The sequence below is a fragment of the Typopeltis vanoorti genome, chromosome 23, assembly GCF_054136105.1.
Source record: "Typopeltis vanoorti isolate ZY-2024b chromosome 23, IOZ_Tvanoo_1.0, whole genome shotgun sequence".
Taxonomy (NCBI): Eukaryota; Metazoa; Arthropoda; class Arachnida; order Uropygi; family Thelyphonidae; genus Typopeltis; species Typopeltis vanoorti.
In genome coordinates this window covers 21,683,802-21,695,961 of record NC_143571.1, presented here as the reverse complement: position 1 = coordinate 21,695,961, position 12,160 = coordinate 21,683,802, and the positions used below count along the sequence as shown (strand labels likewise).

At 36.5% G+C, this 12,160-nt stretch overlaps 1 protein-coding gene across 7 annotated transcripts in view; it reads right to left on the bottom strand.

The window, feature by feature from the left end:
• LOC150093675 (transcription factor CP2-like) overlaps window positions 1–12,160 on the bottom strand; it is a 357,564-nt gene that overhangs the window by 230,224 nt on the left and 115,180 nt on the right. For all 7 annotated transcript variants that reach the window (XM_090412621.1, XM_090412620.1, XM_090412622.1 and 4 more), the window contains one exon: window positions 9,439–9,627. In XM_090412621.1, coding sequence (XP_090268747.1) covers window positions 9,439–9,627 — 189 coding nt within the window. The remainder of the gene's footprint in view (window positions 1–9,438; window positions 9,628–12,160) is intronic.

The window sequence follows — 12,160 nt, the reverse complement described above, 5'->3', positions numbered from 1 at the left end:
TTCATTTTCAACAATTAAGAGAAATGAGCTGCTGAATATAAGCATGGTCGTACCAGCCTTGAAGATGGACATCCGAAAAAGTGTAACACCACCAGAAATCACTGATCAAGTGCACAATATGGTATTGGATGACTGGCAAGTCAAAGCGCATGAAATTGCTGAGACTATAGGCATTTCAAAAGAATGTGTAGGATATATTTTGCATGAAGAATTGCAAATGAAAAAACTTGCACAAGATGGTTGCCGTGCTTGCTCACAGCAGATCAAAAATGCACTCGCATGAAAATCTCTGAACAGTGCTTGGAGCATTTTAACAAGAATAAAATTGAATCCAAGTCTCATCTATGGATGAGACTTGGATTCACCATTACACCAGGTGTAATGACGACATTTTGTAAAGACGACAAAGTCGGTTCCATCAGCAGGAAAGGTCATTGCCCTTTGTCTTGTAATGCTAAAGGCATTTGTTCATTAATTATCTTGAAAAGGATAAACAAATAACCGGGGAATACTATACCGATCTTTTAACTAGACTAAATGAAAAAATTCGTGAGAAAAGACCCAGTTTGCAGAAGGAAAAAAAAAATCATCTTTCATCAGGAGAATGCACCTGCTCAAAAGGTGTTTTGGCAATGAAAAAATTAAGGGATCTGCATTATGAATTGTTGAAACATTCATCGTATTCCCCAGATTTGGCTCCCTCCGACGTCTGTCTCTTCCCAAAACTAAAACTCTTCCTCGCTGTTTTTCTTTGAATCAAGAGATGATTGCAACTGTAGAGGGGTATTTTGCAGATCTTAATGAGAACCACTACAGGGACAGGATAATGATGCTGGAGCATTGCTAGAATAAATGTATTAGTCTTATCATCATCATCAAATTCCTGCCATGTACCCTCAAGGGGTGTACAGGATATGACAGTAATACATGAAAAAATTATATCATTACTAACTTCCTATCTACAATTTTCCTCCAAATCAGTCTGTTACTTGTCAAGAATCCAACATTATCAGATCTTATATTTCTATCGTCTAAGGCACTTTGTACCGTATCAATCCACCTATATCTTGGTCTCCCTCTGGGTCGTTTTCCTGCCAACCTGGCAGAGAACACTTGTTTTACTAATCTTTCCTCTCCCATTCTATTTAAGTGACCATACCACCTGAGATTAGCTCTGCTAACGCATTCCTGGATGCTGACAATGTCAAGTTCTTTCCTAATATCCTCATTTTTAATATGATATTGCCATTGATGCCATCTGTTCACGCCTATAATCTTTCTCCAGACTCTCATATCTGCGGTCTCTAGTTCTTTGTTCAAGTGTTTTACTTCTGACCCAGCTCTCAGATCCATAAGTTAAAACTGGTTTGAACACTGTCTTGTATAATACAGCTAATTTAGTGTTCCAACTAATTTCTCTCTTATTCCATATGAATTTATTCAACTGACTTCCTACCATATCAGCTTTGCTGATTCTGTTGTCTATTTCTATATTTAATTTACCATCTTCAGTAAAAATCGTGCCTAAGTAGCTGAAATGTTTTACTTGTTCCACAGGTTCTCCATTCACAACACAGTTGACATTTTCAATGATTCTGCCTATTTTCATTGTCTTTGTCTTTTTATTGCTGACCTTCATAACATATCTATTACAACAGCAATTGAATTTTGTCAGAGAATCTTGCAGACTTGTAGCGGATTTATTTAGAAGTATAACATCATCTGCTTAAAGCAAAGAGCTGACATTAACATCTCCAATTTTGATATCAGGTTTAATACCACTTTCCTTCATAATGTGATCCATATAGATAATGAATAACAGAGGGGATAATGTACATCCTTATCTCACACCAGATTTGTCATTAAACCACCTTCCTGTACTTCCTTCAATTCTAACTGCTGACTTACAACACAAAGACCAAGTATTGCTTGATATAATGTCCCATTGACACCATATAACTGTAGCGTATTGAATAGCTTCTCTCTTGGCACCTTGTCATATGCCTTTTCCAAATCGAAAAAACTTAAATACAGATCTTTATTATATTCCCATGCTTTCTCGACTATTTGTCGTAAAGTGAAGATCTGATCCTGACAGCCTCTATTTGGCCTAAATCCAGCTTGTTCTTCACCAAGCTTTTTTTCCACTATTCTTCTCAACCGTTTCTCAAGTATACTTGCATAGATCTTGCCCGGAACATTCAGTAGGGAAATACCTCTGTAATTCTCACATTCAGTTTTATTTTCCTTTTTATATATGGGTACTATGAGAACTCAACTCCAATCATCGGGAATTCGTCCCTCTCTCCAGGCTTTCTGAACTATGCAGTGCAGCCACTGTAAGACTTTTATACCACCATACTTGAGCATTTCTGGTCGAATATCATCTACTCCTGCTGCCTTTCCACATTTCAAGCCTTTGATGGCTTTTTCTACTTCAAGTATGGATATGTGTTCCTGACTGCATGCCTGGCAGTTTTTCAAAGTAATTAATCCATACGTCAAGGATATCTTTTTCTCCTGTTTTCATGTCACCTTTATAATCTCTAACTCCTCTTACAGCACTCTTTCCTCCATTCCTAAGCTTCTTCAACAACCTCCAGAATATTTTGCCACCTTCTTGATATTTATTTTCTATATTCTTGCTAAAGTCCTCCCATGACTTTTGTTTAGCTAGTTTTACACACTGTTTAGCTTTCTTACATTTGTCTCTGTATTCTGTAAGAGTAAAAGCTGACTTATTTGCCAGGAACTTTTGATATGCATTCTTCTTTTCCTTCACTGCCTCTTTAACTTCCTGTGTCCACCAGGGAGTTCTGATTTTTTTATCCTTGCACACAACCTCACCACATGCCTCTCTGGCAGAATCAATCAATGTTTTCTTCAGAGTTTGCCACTGAATCTCCAAGGTTTGATTCCTGTTCTCAAACTCATTCATTTTCTTTTCAATAATCTTTCTGTATTTTAGTCTACAGTTCACATCTGAGAGCTGCTCAACTTTTATTCGCTTTAAAACTTTCTTACATGTTATTCTTTTCAATATGAAATTCACTTTTATCCTGCTCAAGACTAAATAGTGATCACTTCCAATTTCAAATCCTCTGTACACTCCGGTGTCCTGCACCAGGGAGAAGACATCACTATCAACAATAACATAGTCAATGAGACTTTTCTTATTCCTAGCCTCTTCTCTCCATGTGAATTTGTGCACATTTTTATGTTGGAACATTATGTTAGTAATAACCAGTCCATGTCCTGAGCAGAAATCCAACAGATATTTGCCATTATTATTAGCTTTGCTCTTTTCTCCAAATTTTCCCAAAATATTTTTGTATGTCTCACAATCATTTCCTACTCTGCTATTTAGATCCCCAACAAGGACCAACTTTTCCTTTTTCATTGTGTCAGTTGCTTTTTCTAAAGCATCAAAAAATTCCTCCACTTCTACCTTCGTAGAACCTTCTGTAGGACCACAGGCACAAATAAGTCTCACTGTCCAGTTCCTCATTCTCATATTTGCCCACATTACTCTACTTGAGACTGACTGCCATTCAAGAAGATTAGCCTCGTATTTTGTGTTGAATACTATGGCTACTCATTCTTTTCCTTGATTGTCATTGCCTGAATATAACATTTTGTATTTATTGCTCAGAAAGATCTCACCAGTTTTTGTCTTTTTTGTTTCAGTCACCCCTATTATGTTGATCTGGTACTTATCTAATTCCTCAGCTAGCTCCATTTCTTTGCCATTCAGGCTTCTTACGTTGATAGTACCGATCTTCAACTCTGGTGATGTTGAGTTGGGGTTTGTTTTCAGATTTGTTCCAGTAGCTGACTTTTCGCTGTTCGCACTGGTTCCCTGGCAAAAACAACGGGGGCCTTGTTTAACCGGGCAACGCCCCAGCCGGCATGAAATTTTGTCATGTTGTGCCATCATTTTTTATTTTGAATACAATTTGTTCAGCTAAATCCCAAATTGCCAGCCCATCCTCGTTCATTCAGTATCAAAGTAGATACCCAACAGGGTGCACCACAAGAAGGTGAGGATTGGACATTAGGTCAGAAGCCCTGGTCGGTTCTCTGCATTCCTTTAAAGGCTATGTGGAGGTCTCCTCTCAGTTATACAGCTTTGACCCTTAAGCACAAGGGAGATTAATTCAAAAAATAAAAATAATTTTGAAATAATAAATTCATTTTCATTGTTATGCCGAGAACATTTCAGACTACCTCGTAGATAAGCATAAGTTTTGGCAGCTATTTATGACAGTGATTCGTGGTATAAGCAACAGAGGAAAACAAATTAGTAGTTTATTGAACTTACTAATATTTTGCTACATTTGCAACTAACATATTCAAGACACAATTTGAAAATGTGGTAAACACACATCACTAGTTAGATAGCTGTAGAAACAATTCAAATTAACTGAAAAGGAGGAACTAGTCCTAACAAGGTGTCTCCTTGGGGGTTGGATAAAAACTAAATTAATTCAGAGAATTTAGGCAACAGAGGGTGAATGATGGTCTCCCAGATCTCCAATAATTTAGAGCCATACTTATTGAGGTTAGGAGAGTACCTCATAGCTCTGAAAAAATAGTGTCTCAGGCCAATAGTGATCTACAATACTAGCACAGTTGTCTTCTTCCATTTTAATCCTGTGTGAAAGAATATTCAGAGCATAGCCTACCAGTCCTGACTTGCCATATAGATGATCATGGTAGGATACATCAAAAAAAGGTGGCTAAAATTATATGCAAATAACATCACCATGCCATTTTTAAATCACACATCCAACTAGCAACTTTCATCTCTTCTCCTGTGGATCAGCTTCATCCTATTGAACATCCTGGAGTGTATAAAGTTTCTTATATCTGCACTTAGCCTACTTTGGACAAACTGTTAACACCTACCTTGAAAAACTTAAAAAAAATGAATCTCTGATCATCTGTATGGCAAGTTACCCTGGAAGACCATGGTCAGGATAAACGGAAGGAGGCAAAAGTGGGGTAGAGAAGTCCCTACAGGTCTGGGAGACTATCTTTAGAATCAGCATCAACTATGAAGCACTCCTGCCCCCTCAAACCTACACTAAGTACAGCTGAAATAAATTTTCAGGGATCTGAGAAACCATTAGTCTGAATTAACTTAATTTTTATCCTGCCCCAAGAGGGCATCCTGTTAGGATATCAGTTCCTTTTTCAATTACAATTTGAAGTGTTTTAACAACTATCTAAGTGTTGTATGTTTACTGCATTTATAATTTTTGTTCTGAAGATGCTGGTTGAAAATGTAATAAAATAGTAGAAACTTCGATAAAATGATTATTTTCCTCCGGTGGTTGTCTGATTGGCATCCTTTTTCAATTCTACTTGCCAGGTTGGGAGAGAAGCAGAAGTATTTGCTGTTGGATATAACTTAGGATAAACTATTTATCTCACAGCCAGAATTTTGACAGTCCTCTCCACTCACCCGATGCTCTGGAATTTTCTTAACCAATTCTCCTTTCAGGCACACTGCTGGAGTGACTGCTCCTCTTGGTAATTCAGATCACAATCTCATTCACATTTCATCTCTAGTGGAGCACCCTCCTCTCAGTCATTTACAGTCTTGTGCACTTTGGTGACAACTAAGTGGGGTTCTCCAAGACTTTTCCTCTTTTCCATGGTCAGACTGCTGTTTCCATTCTTTGGATCAAGATAGTTATTGTGGTCTTTTTATAGAAATTATATTTGCATTGGAATGAGAACCTTTTTTCCATCCACTCTATTCAAACCTTCCCACTCTATTTCCATATCATGGCTTTCAAGAAGTGTACCAGGCCAATCCAGGAAAAGAAAATAGCTTACTGCAAGTGGATTCAGAAAAAAACTCCATTCAAAGCCTACATTAAAGCCTGTATCATCTGCAAAACTATTATTAACAGGACTAAAATCTGAATTTGAAAGGGCCAACACACCATCTGTGCCAGTGGCACTTATCTTCTTAACAGTCCAATGTTTGGATTGTTATTACTAACATAATTCACAGACATGATTAAATAACCACATATGTAAATTACATAAGGTAAATAAGCAATTTAATATAAACCGTGATGAGCATCTAGTCACATCATCTGAGTAAATACACTGACAGAATGGATACTACATGGAATGAAAAGAGGTTACAGAGTGTTTCTATTCTGCCACTCTCTGGCTAGTCATATGATATTGTTAGGAGGTTTGTGGAACCCCACTCTGCAACATGGGAAGGGATGAGAAACTGACCCATATGCAGTAATCGCCAGGAAAAGGTGATAAGATGCTACCTCAAAAATATCAATCTGTTGCTTTCACTTCAGTGCTGATGGTTATTATGGTTAGCCTCTTCAGCATCTAAGAGCTATCAACTGATAAACTGGCACATGCCGTGGAAATGTCAGAGACCTATGCTGTTGACATTTCTTGGCATTTATTTCTTGACATTTCCAGGGCATATGATGAAATTTGGCTTCTCAGTGGATTGCCATCTTATGGCCTGCCTTTCTCCTTTTGTGGTTGTATGTAGTGTTGGAGGGTGTTCTCTTTTTGGATTTTCCTATTTCCTCAAGGCTCTGTTATTTTACCCACCTTCATCTTCATGTACACAGTCCTATGTTCTACTCCAATGTATATTCTAGCTGTTGACTGACTCCACATTCGAACACAGAGAAAATTTATTTTTAACTGTGTTACTCTATGTTCTAATTTGCAAAAGCAACGTTGTGAAATCAACCATCAGCTAGCACAATATTGTTATCAACTTAATTCAGGCCGAAATTCTCCTTATTATATATATAGGGTTCCTGCTAAGATTCGGACTATTTTAATGAGCGGTGCAATGAAAGAAATCAGCATTTTTGAACTCAAAAAAATTATTTAATGCTTTAACACATAAATTTACATTAAAACAAGAATTTCTCGTAGGAATAATACAATCTAAGAATGAATAAGTTCTCACTAAGACATTAGTAATTTACTCACCTGAGTATATCATTTACAATTATATTTATGCATATAAATTCTTCTCTTCCTTTTATCCAAGATTCCAAATACAATTTCATTCTAAACAAAGCTATTGTTTAATTTATTTCAAATATTGATTCAGTTTAACTATTCAGAACAATCACAAAGCACAAGTCATCAGACATTCATTCAGCAACCTTTAAGTTTATCAATCTAACACAATAGTTTTCAGAAAATTCAGTCTAAAATTTACATTGTGTTCTCTCACAACAGGCTTCTTTGAAATTGTTTCACACACTCAAATATGAACTATTAATCCAGAGATGCTTCATATATTACGTTTACGAGGAAATGTTTCACTATATCACACATTCATTTTTGAACTGTTAATTTCAACAATATGAACTATATCATGTTCTCCAGAAACGAGCTTCACTACTTCACATGAGGCATAGAAAAAATATCCTTACCGGTATAGACAGTTTAGCCTCCTCATTATCGAGAATCCTAGAAACTCTCCTTGGTTCTTGAACACTTTCATTTTGAGAACACAGAAATATTATAGAATCGTGGGTTTCAGTAACTGATAAGTTAACTCGGGAGAATTTATTTTCTTGCTCATAATTGCCTAACTTTCAATATTTCTTACTCATTCTAATTATCCTTTCGTCCAATGCTATCATTCTGCGAGGTGATAGGAATTTATAAAAGAATAAGAGCTCGAAGAAGGATGAGTCAAAATACAGAGCGGGTCCCAGTCCTTCCTACTCTGTTCAGCCCCAGGTTATTTCTCCCCCTCTTCTTACTGTGTCACTTCTTTTTCATCTACTACTCATGACATCCTACTCTCCTTTCCTACCAAAATCTAGTTCTAAATAATTTCTCACAACAACCAATCAAGTCTTATTTTGAAGAATTACTTGGATACATTACATTTTACTAATAACATAAAAAGATTACATATTTTACAGTTTTTATCTTTGATTTAGTAATATTAATTTCATAATAATAAGTGATATTTAATACACAGTTTCCACAACTGTACCACAACTCAAAACTATAAATGAACAAATAAATATTAATAAACATAACTTGAAAGAAATCACATGAATAGCATACTATTAATAAGAGATTATTAGTCTGATGAGCAAATCTGGCTTAGGGAATGGCTGATTATGTTGGACTCTGAATGAAGTATTAATAATTTCCAATTCTTCTCATTCAGAATCCAACACTATCAACTGATCAACTGACACATGCCGTGGAGATGCCAGAGACCTATGCTGTTGACATTTCTTGGCATTTATTACTTGACATTTCCAGGGCCTATGATGAGATTTGGCTTCTCAGTGGATTGCAATCTTATGGCCTGCGTTTCTCCTTTTGTGGCTATATGTAGTGGTGGAGGGTGTTCTCCTTTTGAATTTTCCTATTTCCTCAAGGCTCTGTTATTTTACCCACCTTCATCCTCATGTACACAGACAACCTGATCTCATCAATCTTGCCCCCCTCCCCACAGAGTTTTGCTGAAGCACTCTCAACTCATCATTCTGCTCATACAACAAACCTTATAGTGATAATCTACAAGTGTCTTAAACACTGATCTCCACACGATCATACAACAGGGAAATAACAACTTGATCAGCTTCAATGCTGCCAAAATACAGTTTTGATTTCTTTCTTCTTCTTTTTTTTTTTTTAATCAAAAAGACAGTTATTTTTCCTCTCTATCTCTGATAATGCTTAATTCAGGTCAAGAATAGATCTCTCTTCTCAGACATGATCACATCAGTTCTACAGCATTCCTCAGATTCCAGAAAACTTTACACCCTCTTATGCTCAAGATGTTACTTTTCATCTGCTCAGCAACTTACTCCATATAAGTCCCAAATCGATGCAACCTTGGAATGCTGCTTTCACATATGAGATGGTGAATCTAAAGCCCTCTAAAAATTCTTAATACTATTCAGAAGAGTTCAGTTGACTGACAACTCCTCTCTCACAGATGGTAAGTTATCACGTTATGTCTGTCTCCTGTACAGATGTTTTCATGGGTGTTGTTCAGCAGAACTGGAATTTTTTATGTCCCCCATTGCTGCACAACATTCTTTTGTGGATGAATTACTGACGGAACCAGCTACTCCAGATGTCTTTAATTCCATATAGCTCAGTTCTGTAACACAGTCTTCCCCATGAAGTACTTCCCAAAGACTAAAACCTCCCACACTTTAAGAGGTATATCAACAGATTAGTTTGCTATTGACCCTAGCCCACTCACAGCTTGCTCTAGGTTTTGTGGCATCTCCTGTGTGTGGTGAGTAATATAAAATCTTCTCTCTCTGTCTCTTTCTCTCATCCTCTAAGACAAAACACATATATACTTAAACAAGTATATATACAGGTACTTTAATGTGTGAAGAGAGATACTACATAATTATGCACAATGACAGTAGTACTTACCGTACAGATGAAAAATTGGCAACATCTTCCATCTCTTTATTAATACAAAATCGTTTAATGTTATTCACTTCCTCATTTTCTGCAATATTCACAGAGATTCTGTTTTTTTTCCCATGCATCAAAGCGGTATGATGATGGGATTCCTCTGCATGATTTCTGTGGCATGCTTCACTGTTGTGAGATGTATCACTATAAAAGAAATGTCTAAATAATTTACTGTTTATAAAAAGTACAAAATATCCATATTTTGTACCGATTTGTAAAAATGCTTCACAATGAACAGTGCATGTTTATGAAAAAAAAAGTGAACATGATTATAAGTTACATTCTAATTGTGTCAGAAGTCTTCAATACGTCTTGCATCACTTTAGAGACTTCAACATAACATTGATGACAAAATAAAAGTTTGCATATAAATACATTTTTTTTCAGTTTCAAACATATTTATACTAATACAAAGAAATTAAAAGAAAAGGGAGATTTTTGATTATTTGTAACAATTTTACTTGATCCAGCAATTTCAAATTTATATTAAGTGAAAATTTTGACTAAATGCACACTGCACTGACTAATACTGATTTCATGGTATTTTCTTATACAAAATTCATTAAAAGTTGGTTTCAGCAAATAGCAATTTTAATTAGTTACATATGCATAAACTATGCACAGAATAATCTGCACTAGAGCGAAGTACTTGTAGGATTATTATTATTACTACTATAAGAACTTCACATGTTGTACTACAGTTATGTTACCTGTGAGGTTAATAAGGTAGTGCAAACTGCAGCACATCCACAGAATTGTTCTTTGAGAATCAATTTTAAGTATATAAAACAGGTTAAGGTAAAGAGAAAAAACTAAGCATGTAAGCATGGAGGTGGTTTGAAAAGTAGTGGGATTACATGCTTAGTATTTGGGGCCTGAGATATTGTCATACTTGGATAAGGTTTCATTTTAAAAGAAATGTTTTAACCACTCCTGAGATATAGCATGGTGGTTAAAGTATTTGAGAAATTGGTGACAGAATTCAGGACTGGGTGGATAGCAATGATACTCTATAAGGGACAACATGGTTTTGTAAAGGGTTGCTCTTGCCTTAGTAATTTTCTTACTTTTAATAATCAAGTTGGAGTTGGATAAAGGAAATGGCAACTCAGTGATATTGCTAGACTTTGCAAAAGCATTTGACAAGATTCCCCATAGAATTCTATTGCATAAATTAGAGCAAATGGAGATTGATGTGAATCTAGTGATTTGGATTAGAGGGTGGCTGATGGACATATCAAACAGTGGTTTATGGAGGAATTGAGTCCAGGTGAAGCAAAGGACCAGCGGTCTTTTGGACCACTTGTATTGAGAGTATGTTTCTGGCAGACGTGTACACAGATGGTTTTTTCAGCAGATAACCTGAACTCGTGAAAAAAAGCCCATGAAGATACAAGATACACGAAAGACAACTTCAACTGCTTGTTGAAGTTGTCTTTCAATGACCCACATATTGCAGAAGTGACAGTAAATTGCAAAATGATCAGCCTACAAAACAATTTGACTACTGTGGAAGGAAGCTGTTCAGTAACTGAGTTCACTTTTAATAGTGAAGAGGGACTCTCTCTTCTTGATATGGTTGAGATAACATGCAATCCACTTGGACATGGAACACACAGCTGGATAGAAAATTCTTAATAAAAACAGGAAGGTACCCTCTCAGACCAAGATTAAACAGGTCCTTTAATAAGCCATATCCCAAGGCTATGTCATAGGCTTTTCCATGTCAAAGAACACTAAAACCACATGTTCTGCTTTCAGGAAAGTGTCTCTTAAAGATGTTTCTAAACAAACCAAATGGTCCAAGATTAACTGGTGTCTACGAAAGCCACATACCAGAGAAGCTTGTATTTACCATTTTTTTCCAAGACCTTACAAAGACAGCTAGTCAGATGGGACGATAATTGTTGGCTTACCTGACTTTGGGATAGCAATGACAATCGACTTATGCCAAGAGTCTGGAAATGCTTCCTCTGTAAATATTCTGTTGTATAGTAAGAGAAGGAGATCCACAGAAGATGATGGGAGGTATTTTATCATCTCATAATGGTTGTCATCAGGGCAGACTGCACTAGGATGAAATAGCAAAAGGGCTCTTATGAGTTCCTCTTTAACAAATGGTTGACTGTATGGCTCCATGACCTTGGTAAAGAAGCTTAATTGGTGTGTGCAATAGCTTTGGGATCAGCAATAATATGTTCCCAGGTAGACATGGTATGTTCTGTATCTACCTTTAATCATCTGGATTTTATCCAAGACAGATTTTGCACTAGTTGTTTGATTAATCAACGATATAAATTGGCCCAGGATTGTTTTTGACTTGACGTCTCATATGACGTGCTTTGGCCTGAGCACTACCACAACAAACTTAAATGCTATTAAGTTTGTTGTGGTAGGGTATCAACAAAATATACCCCATGCTCTATCTTGATCTTTTTTGGCAGCTTGGCACTCTGGATTCCACTAAGGCTTTGATAGAATAGAAATCAGGATGGTGTTTTTGTCCATGCTGTGGTTGTTGCATGGACAACACAATCTGTTACATGCGTGAATGCCTCATTACTAGGTGTTTAGCTGACTGCTTCAGTATGAAATTTTGCAAAATGGGAAGATGTATTCCAGTCAGCCTGGTCTATTTTCTGCAAGGGCATCTGGGTAGAAGGATATGGTTCCTGTG